Source organism: Trachypithecus francoisi, unplaced genomic scaffold (assembly GCF_009764315.1).
Source record: "Trachypithecus francoisi isolate TF-2019V2 unplaced genomic scaffold, Tfra_2.0 Lachesis_group3, whole genome shotgun sequence".
In the NCBI taxonomy this organism is placed as follows: Eukaryota; Metazoa; Chordata; class Mammalia; order Primates; family Cercopithecidae; genus Trachypithecus; species Trachypithecus francoisi.
In genome coordinates, this window is record NW_022681468.1 from 45559518 (window position 1) to 45578263 (window position 18746).

An 18746-nucleotide genomic window follows, 5' to 3' on the forward strand; every position below is an offset into this window, starting at 1 on the left:
ACATTGTGTGCTGCAGAAAAATCTTTAATGAAAGGAAGAGTCAATCAATGTGGCAAACTTCACTGCTGTCTTACTTTCAAAAATTGCTACAACCACTCCAACCTTCAATAGCCATGACCCTGGTCAGCAGCCACCAACATCGAGGCAAGACTCTCCACCAGCAAAAAGATTATTATGAATTACTGAAGGCTCAGAAGATTATTAGCAGTTTTATCAATAAAATATTTTTAAATCAAGGCATGTGAATTTTTTGTAATCATAATGCTATTGCACAATTAGTAGACTACAGTATAGTGTAAACATAACCTTTATGTGCACTTGGAAACCCCCAAAATCATGTGACTCGCTTTACTGCAATATTCACTTCATTGTAGTGGTCTCAGACAGAACCCACAGTATCTCTAAGGTATGCCCGTATGTGCATAGAAATTTTTAAAGAACCTTCAAACAGAGTTAATAAGTAAATTTAGCAAGGTCACTATATAATACTGTATTAACCTAGTGTGTTAGGCTGTTCTTTTGTTACTAAAAAGAAATACCTGAGACTGGGTAATTTATAAAGAAAAAAGGTTTTATTGGCTCATGAATCTGCAGGCTGTACAAGTATGGCACCAGTATCTGCTCAGTGTCTGGTGAGGGCCTCGGGAAGCTTACAATCATGGCAGAAGGTGAAGTGGGAGCAGGCACATCACATGGCAAGAGTGGAGCAAGGGAGCAGAGGGCAAGAGGGGTGGTCCCAGACTTTTAAACAACCGCACCTCATATGAACTGAGTGAAAACTCACTTATCACCAAGGGGATAATGCTAAACCATTCATGAGGGATCCACCTTTATGATCCAATCACCTCCCACTAGGCCCCACCTCCAACTTTGAGAATCACATTTTAACATGAGATTTGGAGGGGAAAAATATCCAAACCACATCACCTGGTATAGCATTTTTCATTTCCACTTTAAACTTTCCTATTTCAACTATGTACTCAGATTTTCTTTTGTAGGCATCCTATGGCTAGATTTTTTTCATTCAATCTGACAGTTTCCATCTTTCCAGCTGGTACAAGTTAGATATATTTAAATGTATTTCCAATAATATAAGTCCTCAATGTCATAGGTTCTTGGAAACTATAACTTGAAGTGAAAAGATGTATAGCAAGTTCTTCAATAATGTCATTTCATGCAAAGTAGGTTCATTATTAACACTGGCGAGAAAAAAAATCGTTCTGTTATATGTCTTTTTCCTTAAAGTTGCAGTTTCCAAGAACCTGTCAATGATGTTAAGTGAGGACTTATGACACTTCATTTTGTGCTTTCCATTTACCAGTTCTTTGTATTTTCCTCTTATTTTCCCCTTTCCTAATTTCTATTGTTTGATTGAATTTGTTAATTTTCTAGTTTATGCAGTTTATTTATTTAGAAGTTATATGTTCTAATTATTTTCTTTTCAGGTGACAAATACTTAATACACAAATCTAAGTTGCCAAAGTCTACAGTTGGTATTTCTATTTTCTTTCTAAACAATGAAAGGACTGTAGAATGCTTTTACTCTTCCCACTCTTTTCCACCTTATGTTCTGTTTTTGTCTCCCGTTTTAGTTTTACCTTTCTTTTATAAATCCTCAAGCTAGCCATTAACAATTTTTAAGTCCAGCATTTTTTTCATGCAACTCATTTCTAAGGTTCAGTTTTCTTCTTCCTAAAGTGTCACCTTTGGTAGATTTTTCTTCAGGGTCTGCAATTAGTAAATTCTCTCATTGATTACATATTTGAAAAGGTCTGTTAGTCTTGCTGGGTATAGAATTCAAGATGATGATTACATTCCTTTGCTACTTTGAAGATGTTATTTTCTCAAACTATTATATTCTGGTTCTATTAAAGACTGCTGTTGGTCTAACAGTTTCTCTGAGGTAATCTGCCTTTGATTTATGCTTGCTTTTAAGATTTTCTCCTTGTCTTTGATGCCTTACATGTTCACTATAATGTGGGTCAGGGTATTGATTTATTATTTGTCTTGCTAAGGGCTGATTGACTGTCATAACCCTAGAACTTATCAATTCTGGAAAACTGCAAATTTGGATAAATTATTCAAGTTCCCATGTTAGTCCACTTCTCAAAACCCTTCAGTGTCTCCCTCATTTACTGCCAGTATTACTACTCAGGCCTGGCATGATCTGGACCCTGCACATTTCTGTAATTAAGTTTCCCATTAATTCCATTTCTGTCTGCCAGGAAATCCCCATGACTCAAACTGATGATGCTATTTCTTGTTAATAACTCAGCTTTCAACTTTACCTACCCTCTAAAGCCTTTCCTGAAACCTGTTCTTCTCCCTAGCCACTCTCTGTTTTGTGTACCCACTCTTTCCTGCTCATAGGCCTGTTAGTTGATTGCATTTATCTATTTATGTGTAAAATTTTCCCCCTCTAGACTCAAGTTCCCAGTGGGCAGCTCCCTTTGTATTTATGGAGACAGGTCCTTAGTATGGGGTCTGTAAATATTTGTAGATCAAATGAATAAATGAATCAAAAAACGAGGGTAAACACTAACTCATAGGGATCTTGTAACAACTAAATATATAGCACATGAAGAAGCACCTGGCAAATAACATGTGCTAATCTATTGTTTGAATCTCCATATTCATGCATTATTCTGCTACAGTGGGTTATGTACCAAACTGGTTGCCTTTTTAAATTTCCTTATTCCATATGGCATAGAGTTCTCAGTGTTCTTTGATCATAATGAAGTATATTTTTGGTTCTGTGCCTTTTATTCCAATTGCTATATTTCTCAGAACAAGAAAAAATGAAGATGCTTATATAGTTTACCAGTTATTACATTCTGTCATGAAAACGCAGTACATCTGTGAATGTTCTTCTTCCATATATCTTAATGGCATCTCCTGCTCCTTTGGGTGTCTGCTCCAGGCCTTTGCTGACGCTCCTTATAAAATAGCAAATTTCCACCTCACCTCCACTCTGTCCTCTTTTATGTGCTTTATTTTTCCCATATACTTGTCCATAAATGAATATTACATATTTACCTTTTTGGTTATTATTTGCCCACACATACACACCAGCATATAAAGTAGGAACTTTGCTTTATGCCTAGAACAGTGTCCAGTACACAGCAGGTACTCAATAAATATTTGTTGAATAAATGTATCAATGCAGATGCCACTGATTCCCATCAGTAAAATTCTAGTGCTAGAGGAGACAGACACAATAAAACCCCTCTGGGAATGCTAGCCTTCAATATTCATCTTGACCTGGGATAAGATTACAAAACTTGACTATTTTGCTTTTCCTGAGAACAGACTGCCTAATGCATGATTTCATCCTGAAAAATAAATAAATCACTTCCTCTCCTGGCAAGCACCTTAACCAAGCTCTAAGCTGGCTGCAGATAAATCCCGTCTGTTCTCTACTGGTTTAAAGATAGTGGCAGTTCCTGCCTGCTTTTAGCAAGCTTTATTTTGCTTTCTGTTTTCTTTCACCACTTAAGGAAAATTTACATATCTTTTCTACCCATTTTATCATTTTGATCTTGGCAAGAGCTTTCAATTAATACTGTGTGAACAGTTGTGCAAAGAAAGCACCCATTTACAATGATTATGGGAAATAAATTCTTATTATTTCACAATGACAAACACCTAAAGCTTCCAGTTATTGGTATTATAATTTTGAGAGGTCCAGAGATGACAAATGACTTGCTGAAGGCCATGTAGCTAACTTTTACAATACAGGTGATTCCTAGTTTTCCATGAATAAGTTCATTTATGTTTCTCTTAGCACTTACACATTAACCTAAAGCCTGCCAATTCTTACTTCACTAGTGTGAATCCGTCTGTGAAATAGCCATCTTACTTCCTCAACCTTCAACTATCAAACTGTTAGAGTGGGTTTTTTGTGTGCCATCCAACATCTCTCTCCACACTTAGCGTGAATGAAAATAATGTGGTCTTTCAGCTAAGCTGACATTCCAAGGACAGGGTCTCACTGTGTCACCCAGGCTGGAGTGCAGTGGTGTGATCACAACTCACTGTAGCCTCAACCTCCCTGGGTTCAGTTGATCCTCCCACTTCAGCCTCCCGAGTAGCTATGATTACAGGTGCATGCCACCATGCCTGGATAATTTTTTTTTTGTATTTTTTTTTTAGAGACGAGGTTTCACCATGTTGCCCGGGCTGGTCTTGAGCTCCTGGGCTCAAGCAATCCACTCACCTCGGCCTCCCAAAATGCCAGGATTACAGGAGTGAACCACTGCGCCTGGCCCCAAGGTCAACTTTATGGTCAATGAAAATGCCTAGCCCAGGAAGTCTGACCTAATGTATCCCCCACTTTTTAAAGAGTTTGCTTCTCCCTGTTCCTTATTGGGAACATTGTGTATTCGCCATACACACTATACAGACTGTCAGATTGGCAGTACACACTGTTTCCCGTAATGTGGTGGACACAATACTCATCACTAAAGGTACCTGCTGGCACCTTCTGGACTTACAGTGGATAACTGGGGCTATCATTGGACTGGCAGTGCCTCCTAGTGGCCACAGCTCTAAAGATCTCCCTCCAACTGAAAAGCAGCCAGGGCAGCAAGAGCCCACCAGGCAACCCCTACCCTACCCTCTCCTTTCTTCTCAGTCTTGTCCCCATATCATACAGTGAGAATTCGGTGCTGATCAGGCTGTCATCATATATACCAGTCTTTTCAGTATTTGACAGAATTCCCAAAAATGACGTGGCAATGAAAAAAATTGGGAGGAGGGAGGAAAGGTAGGGAATATAAATAGAAAAAAAAATCACGAAAATATTCTTAGAGTAGGTCATTGTTAAAAGTGCTTTGTAATAATGTGGTCATTGTTGTTCCTTCCCATCAACCCTGTGGGAGCTCTGACACCCCGTTAAGCTTCATTCGGTTTCTCCACAAGCTTGTATCCTGAAAAGAATACACATGATCCCAAAGATCGTATTCTAAAGTGTATATGCTTCATTAAAATGAAAGATGATAAATCATGTCTACAAGCATAACCTTGAGATTACTGTCCTTAGGCCCTTGCTGGTGTGGGGTATGCAAATGTAGATTTTGGTCTGGGAAAGAACACCTTTGGGAACTGTAGAGGAATCGGGAAGGCTCCACTTCTCTATGAAAAAGACCCTGTAATGGATAAGGCCGTGCCACAACAAGATGAAGTGAAAAGTTTGTTCCTGCTCCCTCGGAACTCTTCCTTGTGTATGCTCCCTTGATCTCTAAGGCATCCTCTGTCCTCATGCAGTGTCTTGTCTCCTCTAGGTACCTCTTCCAACACTACCTTCTTTTCCAGACAATGCCTACATTCCAGTCCTTTCTCTGTCCTATTTCTACCTTTTCTTCATCAAAATACATTTATCCCATCCATTCTCTCAGGGTCTTGATGTATGTTCCGATAAAGTAGTTTATGGTAAGATTTAAAAAGTAGGTCACCACCTATTGTTCTGTTCCTTCCTTAGACATTTGCATTTTAACTGGGGACTCCTGACATCCTTGACTACCTGGGCTTGGAAACCAAAGCCTTATCTCCCAAATACACACCACCCACCTCCATTGCCCCCCAGTGGTCAATCCCAAAGATGACACCGTTGAGATAATGCGCTTTGCTTCCCTGAGTTCTGTCTGAACGTCCCCACAACTGATACCCTTAGATTGTCACTGCATTAACCAATGACTCCACGTACCAGAGTCCAAGGGCTTTGGTCTGGGGTCTACAGGCACCGCATTCTGACATGGATTCCCTCAACCCACCAACAGAGAGGGGTAACCCAAGAAATACACAAGCCCTCTGGGACAGAGCAGTAGGATTTCTCTCCAATGATTGTTTCTTGCCAACAAAGGTTTTGGATATCTGTGGAGTAGTCCAAAAGAAGGAGAGAATCTGGCAATTCTTCCTAAGATTCTAGACAATTAAAATTCATTGGGTCCAGATTTTGAAGAGTTAGGGAAGGGAGAAGTGAAAGGTAAACGGTGGCGACAATTGGGAAACATTATGCTGCAAGCCTGACATTTATGATGCCGTTGACTTGGCCTTGTCCAGCAGGTTTCTTGGGTTTCTCAGAAATTTCTAGAATATGCACCTCGCATATTCTGGGAGTCAAGAACTCCCAGGAACAGCCCAAGTCCCCTTCCTCTCACCCCCACCCTCAGCCTTTTTTCCCCTCCTCCCAAACCTCCCACCCCCTGTCCGCGTCAGCGCCTTCCCGGCCAGAACCGCTTTACCCGTCTCCAGGGTAGCACCCTTGGGCAGCCCAGCCAACGCTGTCGCGTCGAGCGGCGCCCGCATCCCCATGCGCGCAGGCGGCTCCGGAGCCGCGCCGCGCTGATTCGCTGCCGGCCGCGCAGACTGCGGCGGCAGCGACGCTCCCGCCCCTCTCCGCGCGCCGCCTGGTGCAGCCTCAGTCTCTCCGCATCCGCGCGGCCACGGCGAGCCCAGCCGCAGCAGTCGGGCACCAGTGCTTGAGTGCACGCTCGGCGCCCGCGAGGAGAGACACGGCGAGCCGCCAAAGCCCGCACGATGCAGGCCACTGCGGATTCCACCAAGATGGACTGTGTGTGGAGCAACTGGAAAAGTCAGGGTATTCTCTTTATTTCAGTAGTGCATGCCTGAGGCGCACGGGAAACCCGGGACCCGGACTCATCCATTGTGCATCATTTCACCTGTGGGACCGGTGCATGCTTTATACCCCGGAGCTTTCTGTTGGGGGGGTAGTAAACCTGTTATTTCAATAATCAAAATGGATGGTGCTTGGTTGTTGTTTTTTTCTTTTCTTTTTTCTTTAACCCCACCCCCACCCCTTTGTTTTCTTATTGTAATGCTGGTATTTTAAATAATGCATCAGTCGCCTCCTCTGGGAGTTCTTTTGGGATCTGTGGATCATTCAGTACTTGTTTAATGTTTTCTCATCGCCGGAGTTAAAGTGCTTTCTTATTGTTTCATGCATCCCAGTGTATTTATTTCTGCCCTAAGGTTGAAATCTCCTGGCAGAACCATTAACTGAGAGGGCTGGAGTGCATCCTTTTAAGAGGGACACACCCATTTCAGGGTTATTATTTGTGATCACACAAAGGAGAGTAGAGATGCAGACTAGCTTTCGAAATCCTGAAAATATGATGGCGTAGCCACATATTTGAATGGTTCACTTTGAAATATTTGGGGTTTTTTTCTGTCATTGGAGTAACCTGTGACTACTGTTTATTAATAATAGGTATCTGTGAAATAAATGGAGGGAAAGAACGAAACAGTGCCGTGGCCCTTGGTATAACAGATTTATTTTGGAATAGTCCATATTAGCACTGGGTGTGGCTACCCTCCAGCCTCGTTTGGATTGCTTTTCAGCCATTTTTATTCAGCCTCACACTTCACACATCCATCTCTCCTTTGTTACATTAAAATTCACCTTGCTCAGTTACAGAGTATGAGGAGAAAGATAATTTGCAAGAATGAATTGTGTGTAGTAACTTGGGTGTTTGTCGGAGGTAGTGTGTCTTTTCATATTTAACAAAGATGGTTCTGAAGAAGGCGCGTTTAATTTAACCTGCAGGGTTTTGCAGCATCCCTCAGGAGACCAAGAATACTCTGGAGCAGCAGCTGATTTTGTAAAAATCTGGCATCTTCCGCTTGTAATTTTATATCACAGGAAGGATAGGACGTCCTTTCATCTTTAATGCCTCTGTGGGGTTTTGCTTCGGTATATATTTTAAGAAAAAGTAAACATAAATCTCAGAATTAAAAGCCTACTTACCTTGCCTCTTGTTTGTTGGATTGGGTGGCAATGACATAAAATCCAGTCGTCTACTTCAAATTATATGAGTGCTAGAAATACAGTTGTCAAAAGTAAATCGATGGAGCTGATAAATTTAAAAGCCAATAAATAAGAAATGTATGGCAATTGAGGCTCAATGTTTTGAAGAATGATGACAATTACGTGGAAGAGCATATGTTCAATATAGAAGGCAGCTGTGAAAATATTTTGTAACATTTTATTCTTATTCTGTGTTTAGACCCATCCAGTTTATTTGATATACACACCTTACAAACAACTATAGCTTGATATAATATCTAATTTAGTTGGGCATAAACACTGGTTTTTAGACTAAGATTATGAGTTTCTAGTATTTTTAACAAAAGTAGATATTCAAAGATGGCAGGTTTTCTGTTCTATTTGTGTAAGATATTCACAAAATCTTCTGAATTAAATATCTTAATCTATTTCAGCACAATCTTACGGGTTTTGACTTGGTTGCCTCAGTTTATGTCTCCGAGGTTTTAAAAAATCACATGGACTTTTATCATTAGAAATTAACACAAAATGTCATAGTTTCACCATTGAAGACAAAATAATTTTTCATTTCTGATGTAGGGCTACTTGTGAAGATTAATTGAAGATCACTGAGAATCTTTTATACTCAGCGACCTTTAGTAGTCTTCGGTACCACTGATTTCATTTTGTCAGATGTAACAAATCCATTATCTTGAAAATTGACTAATAAGTAACTGGATGGGAGGACTTATGAGCACAAAAGAGAAATTGTAAGAAGTGAATTACTCCTTTTTTTTCTCCTCACTGTGAGAACTTTTTTTTTTTTTTTTTTTTGAGATGGAGTCTCGCGCTGTCACCCAGGCTGGAGTGCTGTGGCCGGATCTCAGCTCACTGCAAGCTCCGCCTCCCGGGTTCACGCCATTCTCCTGCCTCAGCCTCCCGAGTAGCTGGGACTACAGGCGCCCCCACCTCGCCCGGCTAGTTTTTTGTAGTTTTTAGTAGAGACGGGGTTTCACCGTGTTAGTCAGGATGGTCTCGATCTCCTGACCTCGTGATCCGCCCATCTCGGCCTCCCAAAGTGCTAGGATTACAGGCTTGAGCCACCGCGCCCGGCCACGAGAACTTTTAACCTTAACAGAATCTACATTGAGGTTTTGTTGTTGTTGTTGTTGTTTAGCATTTTTAGTGTATCCTCTTTCCTTTAGTTCCCTTATTATCAAAAACAGTTGTTCTTAACCCTGTCTGCCTGTTAGAATCACCTGGGAAGCTTTAAAAACCACAAAGGATGCCTGGGTCCCACCCCTTGCGATTCTGATTCAATTGAGCTGAGTATCCGTATTTTTTAAAAAGATCCTTAGGTAAGTTTAATATGTAACCACGGTTGAAGTCACTGGAATATTATTATTATTTTGTAGAGACGTTGTCTCGCTATGTTGCCCAGGCTGGTACCAAACTCCTGGCCTCAGGCAATCCTCCTGCCTCAGCCTCCCAAAGTGTTGGGATTACAGGCTTGAGTCACCATGCCCGGCCTGGTGTATAATAATTCTTAGTGAGCCAAACCCATAGACCAGCAGAGGTCCAGGATACCCCCCAAAAAAAAAAAAAAAAAATGTGTGTGATCTAGAAGCAGCTGTGAATGCAGTGGAAAAAAGTCAGTGCAGCATTGTTGATGTCCTCCAGAAGGATTAGGAGGGACAAGTTTTACTTGGAAAGGAAGTGAGCGAGCTTTCGGTTTTCTTCGTATTATTAAATACTACATGGAGAAATTGCAGCAGATTGAATATTTCGTGAAGACTCCACTGAAACTAATTATGGTGTTCCATAAACACTGTAGTGCACATGCAAGAGGAACCATATCAACATACATAATTTCAGCTACAGAAAAGAATGTTTAAAGAAAGGGAGGCTAAAGTCCTCCTTATATATACCAAACCACACCAATTCTGCTTCCAATTTTAAAAAGTTATACTACCACCAAGTATTGGTTAATAATCAAAGCACATTCTACTCAGTGAAAACAAAATGAGAATTAAATGACAACCTAATAAAACACCTATATAGATAATAATCTTACAGATCAGTACCATCCTACTATTTGCAGGACTCTTTTACTGAGTGGTTTGTTTGAATTACTGCATTTAGTCCCCACAAAACCTGTGCGGTGTAAGTTTTATTATTGTCCTCATTTGGAGAGGATGCCGGAGGCTTTGGTAAGGGCACACAGATAGTAATGCCAGAGGCTGGCTGCAAGCCTGCGCTGTCTCCAGAGACCCTCACTTCCCACTGCTCCACCTTCTGCCTCTGAGGTTGATGGCTTTTTCCTCAATGATTTTTCTAAAGGTTTAAATTATCTATGTAATGGTGATTCTATGGGCTTAATAACCCCTTCACATGTACAAGTCTTCATTTTGCACATGTATTCTCATTTGAGCTTTTCAGTTTACTCTTGGACATTATGAGGCTCAGAAGTTAACTGACTTGCCCAAGGCTTTTTGGTAGCAAATTGTGTAGTAAAAGGTGATTGTCTTGGCTTCAAATCCATAACTCCTCCCATCTCAGCACTCACTGCCTATCTTACTAATGCTAAGTTAGAGAAAATGAACTCTCAGCTACCTCATCTGAGATATTTTCACAGACATTCTAATCTTTACAAATACAGCAAAATTTAGCAGCAAGGCCGTGATCTTGACCAATTTATACCATGGTTGTCACTGTCATCACCACCATCATCAATTCATCATTCTAAATTCTCTGTAAATATTAGCTATGTGCCAGTTGCTATCCTAAGCTCTTGTTACATACCTGCTTTAATTAAGCCTCCGTGAGACTTTTTTTGTTACTCTCATGTTATAAGTAACTAAGAGATTTAAGAATGAGAGGGGCAGCAGTTTGCCCCAGGATGTAACTGGGTTCTGAACACAGTACATTCTGATCATGAAGCCTATACTTTTAACACTTCTACTATACTACCCAAATCCAAATGATGTTGTACTAGGGGAACAAAATTTGATAAGAACCATGCATTCACAGGATTCTGTTTGTTCTCTAAAGATCATTTTTTCTCCCCAGACCTCACTGTACGCAACAAATTCACCTGATATGATGATTAGTCTTATATGGGGGATTGATACATGTGTGCCTGGGACTAAAGGTCACCTCCCACTTTACTCTGTGCGGCAGCATTTTGTAGTTACAGATTGCCAGAATGTAAGTTATTGATGAAAGATGAAACAGTTTCCAGAGAGCATAACCTAAAGGCAATCATTTTTTTACAAAATATTTTGAAACTTTTATGCTGGTCTACAGTGCTCGTGGAAACACTTCAGGATAATCTGTTCTGAAAGGAGCTAGTCTGAAACGTTAAAGAGCTAAGCATTCCAGAACACACAGAGGAAATAATCTGTTTTAGCTACAGTAAATGAAAAAAAAATGCATGCCTTTGGGAATAGTATTTGGGAAAGACATTTTACACATACACATGAAGGCAGACTAATATCACCTTTTATCAAAATCAGCATTTTTAGACCCATTATTATTGAAATATTGTACAAATATTACAATGTAAATATTAACATTTGCAAACTGCCTGGCTCTGAAGATTCTTATGGGATCCAATGGGAAAACTGCCTTAGCTGGGGAGATGGGGATTTTTTTTCCCCCTTAATGAAACCAAACTCTTATTATGCAGATAATATCCCAAAAGTAGGTAATCAATCACTCCATTGAAAAATAAAGTTCTTTTTCAAGATGTATTAACATTTTCAAGAGAAACTTTTTAAGGAAAGATTTCGAGCTCTGGGAGGGGAATAATGGCTTTTTTTTTTCTAAAAATGAGGAAGGCACATTACAAACATTTTCATTTGTACAAAGAGAGGTTCAAATAAAGCCACTAATTACCCAAAATCCTACCACCCAGAGTTAATCATTGTTAAGATTTGCTGAATATTATCTAGATATTGCATAAAAATGAAACTAAAGGGCTAGGTAGGCAACAAAAACAGTGTTTATAAAATAAGATTGAATATATTATAAAAAGTATTTAGAATAATTTAACAGAAGAAGTGGACATGAAATTGAAAGAATTGTGAAACTTAAGATACATCTTTCTTTATTATATGAGCTTTTCCTTCCTGGAAATTGAGAAAAAGACTATGATAAACATCAAAAGGTTTGAATCATTTTTAGTTACATGTTGCAGTTTTAGACCTACAGATGGACGCTCTGCAGTGTCCAACATTTTTTTTAAAGATGCATTATGGGTTAGAAAAGTTGACAAAAATGCTGATCTAAATTTACATCTTCAACTCTATTTTAATTTTTCTCAGATTTCTGTGAATACTTCTTTCATTAAAAAACGATAATCCTACTATTCCACGATAAAAATATTATGATTACTATATATCAATAGGGATTATGGATGAAATCTTCCATTATAGTTACCACCTTCCTTCTTCATCATTTTTAAAAAGTCTCTCTTTCCCTCCTTCTCTCCCTCCCTTATATTTGAAATCATAATCTGTATACAATTATTTCTCATCTTTAGACCAGTTAATATGTTCTGGAACAGAATGTGAAGAAATTGATATATTTTAAATTACCTTATAATAGAATTAAATTCTAAAATCCACTGAATCCAACAAAACCAGATCTATTATGAGTTAGGCCTTGAGTGGTTAGCTTTCAGAATACCACTTTTTAAAATAATTAAATGTTTGTCACAGGCAAATTCCCATCCTCCTCTTAAGTTGTGTGCATGTTTGCACCCATGTATTGTTGATACACTGTCACCTTTCTAGTTCTTTTGAAAGTACAGTCCGGGCACAGCTGGCTCACGCCTGTAATCCCAGCACTTTGGGAGGCCGAGGTAGGTGGACCATCTGAGGTCAGGAGTTCAAGACCAGTGTGGGCAACATGGTGAAACTTCATCTCTACTAAAAATACAAAAGTTAGTCAGGCATGGTGACACACGCCTGTAGTCCTAGCTACTCGGGAGGCTGAGGCAGGAGAATTGCTTGCACCCAGGGGCCAGAGGTTGCAGTGAGCTGAGATCACGCCATTGCATTCCAGCCTGGGCAACAGAGCAAGACTCCTTCTCAAAAAAAAAAAAAAAAAAAGACACACAGCCATTCAAAGAAATATGGCTGCCTTATAATTAAGCTCATAATTTGAAAGCTAGGAATTTGACAATGATTCTTTAAAAGCCATCTTCTGCCTAGGTGACAGTTAATAATTCTAACTACTTTAAAATCTTGATAATTAAAATTATATTCCAAACTTACAGCATATATTTCAAATTAGAAGATTGTTAGGAGTTTTAAAACTTAAAAGTATAGTGTTCTATTTTTCCAAAATATGTTTGAGCTGTGTCTTTAAGTTCAAGCTGAGCAAAGTTATTTTATTGCTTCATGAAATAAAATTCTAAATTCTTCCTTATTTTATATGTTGCCAAAGGAAAAAGCATAATTTCAGCATTACTCTTGAGCTCTTTGATAAAGCTGGTGTTAACGTTGAACAAATGAAACTCAAAACTACAAGTTTTAATTTTTAGAATGTATCGCAGTTGTACCCATTTTACAAAGAAAATGCTTTAAATGTAGTCATATTTTATCTCCTTTCTTCAGAAATAGTTCACCAAACTGCAGATTGGCAAATTTCAAATTTGGTAATAATTGGCATCAAGAAGAACATGATATTTTATTGAATGGAACAGAGGTACAATGAGAAATCAATCCTTTTGTCTTTTTGGTTGAAGAAATATTTTTGCTGTTATCATCTTGGCCCAAATTTTAAATGTATTCATTTTTTTAAAAAGGAACCAACAGCTGTCTTATCTCGTGGTCCTTTTCTATTCCACTACAATGATGGGTTTTAAGAAGGGGTGACACGATCTTAAGATTTTGTGGCTAATTATGGTTGATGACCAACAGACCAAATGAACAATTTGTATTTTGAGGAGTTCAAAAAGCTTAAAGAAAGAAAAAGTCATGAAGATAGTCATTCTTGAGTATCTCAAAATTCTTTCTTCATGCCTCAACTATCACATTCCCAAAGCCTGTCTTTTCCTCCCTGTGACCATCTCTTCCTTTGATCCCGGTTATCCTGTGAAAATCCCTCCAAGTGAGCCTTGGCTTTGCAAGGGATCTAGGAGGAGGAGCTTGCCCAACTGTCTGAAATACTCAGGCCCTGCTGTTTCACTTCCTGGGCAGGCCCATCCCACCATGGTCACCAAGGGTTTACACATCATTATGTTAACCTGACAGCTTGGAAAGAGTGGGAATGTTCTAGTCCTAGTGGTTAGACCTAACAAACAGGAATCATATTCATTTCTAACCAAGGAAAATGTTACGCCCTCCATAAGGATAAAGTAGTTTTTGCCTTCAGTCCAGCCCGAGGAGTAGCCATTCAGGAATAGTGTAATTCCTTTTGTCTCTCATGGAAGAAAAGCAGCAGAGATTGCTGTTGGCTGTGGCTTTGACACTCAAATCCTTCATTTTCCTTTGTTCCACCAAAGCTCATTTAAAGTGGTGGATTAAATGCTATGCTCTTTTACTATCTATAGCGAGCAGCACCAGGCTTAATGTGTCTTTCCTTTCAAAACATCCACAGAATTATATAAGAGTCTAGAAATCGTGTTGGCATTTTTCTCTTGACAGTCACATAGGTTGTAGTTAGGAGGTGTGAGGGAAGGGTCTGGAAAATGAAATCATAGGTGTCTTACTAGCAAAAGTCCCTGCCAGCAGTTTTCCCTCTGGCCTCAGGGCTCCTAGATTACCATGTGAACCTTCAACTGATGTGGGATCTTATCTTGGTAAATGAAACTCATGAGTAGAAGATGTCATCTTTGAAGGTCTCTATGTTAAAGTATTTTATTACATCTACTTCTGTTTTCTTTCTCCAGTTTAATGTCAAACGAGGGAAGATTAAAGTAGGAAAAATTACTTCTATTTTTTCTTGTTAACATTTTGTGGTGATATTTTGTTTCCTTCATGAAGATCAGTCAGAAAAAAACTGACTCTTAATCACTGCTTTGGATCCTGGGTTGGAAACAACTTGAGGTTTGTGTAGCCTTCTTACTCTGTCCACAAAGTAGTCAATTATTGTAATTAAATCATTGGAAGCTTGCTAAAAAATAAATTTCAACAGCATGTCATTTTTCAACAGTCCTTTTGTTGAAATGCTGATATTATTAATGAACAGGAACCTCTCACATTTTCTCACTTGGCATTTATTTATTTATTTATTTATTTATTTATTTAGAGATGGACTGTTGCTCTGTCGCCCAGGCTAGAGTGCAGTGGCTTAATCTCGGCCCACCACAACCTCTACCACCCGGGTTCAAGTGATTCTCCTGCCTCAGCCTCCCAAGTAGCTGGGATCACAGGCATGTGCCACCATGCCCAGCTGATATATATATATTTAGTAGAGGCAGGGTTTCACCATGTTGGCCAGGCTGGTCTCAAACTCTTGACCTCAGGTGATCCGCCCACCTCAGCCTCCCAGTGTGCTGGGGTTACAGGCGTGAGCCACTGGGCCTGGCCTCACTTGACCTTTGAAAAAGTAACATTAACTTGTCACATAGCAAGTGGTGTAGTGCTGCCTGAAATATTTTCTGGACCAAAATGGAAAAAAATTACACAGTTAAGAATATGGTACCATAATGCAGATAATTATGCATAATTTATTACAATTTTATGTTATCCACTTATATCACATTTTTTACCTTATAAATAAAATATAAATAGCGGCACTACTTGTCTTTTCAGTTCATACATTTTTAATAAACTTTCTGAATAGTGTAGCCACTATTGGGTCATTTGAATGCATTTAAAATATTTTTACTAAAACAAAAATTTGGACTATGGCAAAGGAGTTTCTAGAAACTTGACATAGGATTTAATTTCCACTTAGCTGTTAATTCAAACCTTGGATCACTTCTGTTATTCTTCTTTTGTTATTGATTGGATTCTAGAAATAAAGGGAGCACTGGTTTCAACATTTGATGTTAGAATTCTTCAAATCTGCCACTTCACTTTTGGTCAAATTTATTCTAAGACAGTCCCAGGCAGGCTGTAGTGTGTGTGCTCATAGCTGTGGTTTGAGGACCATGGTGATCACCAAGCCCAGTTCATTTATCAGATTGACAGGACATACTGATCTCTCATTTCAAAGGCAATGTGTTTCTCCTCAGTTTTTAGCAACGTAGCTTTAATTTTTACAACTGGCAAAGCAATATAGTAATATGCCTGTCCTAGTAAGTATTCTTAGTTAATGTATACTCAGATGTTGAAACTCTTGCCTGGCTTTTCTGCATTAGGAGGATATTAAAAGAGAAAAGCTGATCGTACTTTGTTATACCAGAAGACCACCGGAGGTAATTCATTCCAGTAACAGAGTTATATTTTTCTTACTTGGGTTCTAAGGAAACTTTATTCAAATACCTACTTTTCTGGATTGGGTACTATAAAGCTTCCTACACAAGTTGATATCACTCTAAGCAAAATCAAAATGTGAAAAATTGGCATTTACACAGCAGATTTGGAATGCAGAAATTCTCTACTCTGATCCCATCACCTCCTACCCTTCCCGCTGAATCATCAGAACTTCAGGCCATTTCCTGGCACTCTGACCACACATGGCCATTGCCACTCTCCCAGTCTATCAGTCACCAGCCATCTAGACTGTCCGTCATTTCCAGCCTGAACCCTAGGGTTGTTCATTTCATTTCTGTCCTGCTGGACCTTAGAGTCCTCTGATCATGCTCCTTGTGCCTCTTCACAGCCCTGGACCAGCCCCACCACCCATTGATCAGAACATTCAGGACCTAATTCTATTGAATGGATCCCCAAGAAACCCTTGACTTTAACCAAGCCCTCTTCACTTTTTGGCAGTCCATTTATTCATTCCTTTTTGAAGCCTTATTGTATTTTTCTAAACCAGCACTATTTAATAGGAATATAAGCCACAAATATAAATATTCTAATAGCCACATTAAAAAGAAGAAACAGGTAAAATTCATTTTGATTATATATTGTATTAATAGATCAAAAGTATTAGCCTTTCAACATGTCAATACAAAAAGCATTAATGAGATATTTTACATCCTTTTTTGTACTAAGTCTAAGATCCAGTATGTAGTTGACACTACAGAACATCTCATTTGAGACTAGCCCCGTTTCACACACCCAGTAGCCTTATGTGACTCATTGCTACTGTACTGGACAATGCAGGCCTTGACTTTTCGTACCCTCTTCAAGTCCCACCATTAATCTACTTAGTAGTTTCAGGAACCTCATGACTCATTTTCCAGGGAAAATTCAAGTTAATTTCCCTCGCTATATTATTTTACCACTTGAGGTTATTTCCATTCCACCTCAACACGTATCTGTGGCCACACCTATAACTTCCCAAAATGTCCTTCCATCTTTACCTCTTTTCTTCCTTCTTTGAAAACAACTGTGATTAATCCCATTTTTTCCTTCCTTCGTGGAGACCTTGCTTCAGCAAATCTCTTTTCCAAAATCTTCACCCCTCCCTTCCCACTAACATTCCTGGGTTTTGCTCAGCCTAAAGGTTTACTTGTTGCTACTCCTCCCCAAACTATCATCTTCTTTTTTACTTTGAACTTCCCCCCACCCAGCCCCTTACAATAAGGCTTCCATCCCCACTACTCCTAACACTGCCCCTTGCAAGGTTATGAATGACCTTCCTTTAAGTCTCCAAATCCAGTGGTCCTTTCTACATTTCCATTTCCTTGTTATGTCTACAGCATTCCACACTGTAGCTTACTTACCCCTTTCTCCTGGGTAATGGCCTTCTCCTTAGCTGCCATAACCTATACTATTGTGGGGTCCTTTCTAACAGGTGGACCTCTCTTTTCTATGGACCCACTTATTCCTTTGGTTTCATCCTAGACTGCATCCCTTAGCCTTCACTCCATTGGAGATTTCTTCCACTCTCATGGCTGCAGTCATCATATCCATGTAGAATACACCCAAAAGTAAATATTCAGCCTCCTGTACTAAATTTTAGCCCTGCATTTCCAGTGGCCTACTGTACATATTCATCTAAATATCATTGGATATATGATATTAAGGACCATGTTAACTCAGAGCTACTGTGACGGAGCCTAAAGAGCGAGTCATTTAACTTCTAAGCTTTTAAAACAATTAGTAGTGTGTGCAGTTGTCAGTCTCATTTCATCTCTGATCTCATCTCTGCCCCAGGCTGTGTTAGAATGCCCTGCTTAGATGTCATCATGTCAAAATCCGGAGATTTAAAGACAAGTGTCAGTTTTTCCCCAAACCAGTTCACCCTCAGATTTCCTGTTTTTGGCAGTGATACTAATTACTCAATCACCCAGCTTTAAAATGTTGTTTTCACGCTTAATTAACTCTTCCTCGTTTCTCCCACAGTTAGTCACCATTCTTGTCAACTAATCCTTTGTAATATTTCCTTTTATCCACCCCATCTCCTTAACAAATTGTCTGCCACACTCACATACCATCCCACATCCTCTTTCTACGTCGATTCTAGTACTATCTCTTCCGCAAATTCAACTTTTGCCACCTACAACAGTACAAGATGTGTTGGCATTGAGACAACATTTGTTAAAAGATTGTTCAATCTTCTCAGCTAGACCTAAAGTTCCTTAAAAGCAGGATCCAAATTTTATGATTTCTTCATTCCTGTGCTTACTTAGATAATAGGTGATCAATAACTTTTTAATACTGAAATGACTTTTTACCCAAAGAAATTTCTCTTTAAATATCTAGTTCTAAAAGCAGTTTTAAATATAGTCAGATTTCCCTAAACTAATTTTACATAACTTTTGGGGACATTTAACATGTAATGTGAGAGAGGCAACTATTTTGTTTTGGAAAAAGCATCAGATTTAGGGTTTGATCCTGATTCTCCTATTAACTAGCCAAGATACAAGAGTAACCACCCAAGGGGTTCACCTTGC

General features: G+C 39.2%; 1 protein-coding gene across 2 annotated transcripts in view; it reads left to right on the plus strand.

Annotated features, from left to right (window-relative positions):
* Positions 1 to 18746, plus strand: part of RTN1 (reticulon 1) — a 281316-nt gene that overhangs the window by 239216 nt on the left and 23354 nt on the right. Inside the window, exon 1 of one of the 2 annotated variants that reach the window (XM_033187863.1) lies at positions 6230 to 6598. The exons of the other annotated variant lie outside the window; for it this stretch is intronic. Within the exon in view, the coding sequence (XP_033043754.1) occupies positions 6538 to 6598 (61 nt within the window). The 5' untranslated portion in view covers positions 6230 to 6537. Of the gene's footprint in view, positions 1 to 6229; positions 6599 to 18746 lie in introns of those variants that run through there. 2 annotated transcript variants of the gene reach the window in all.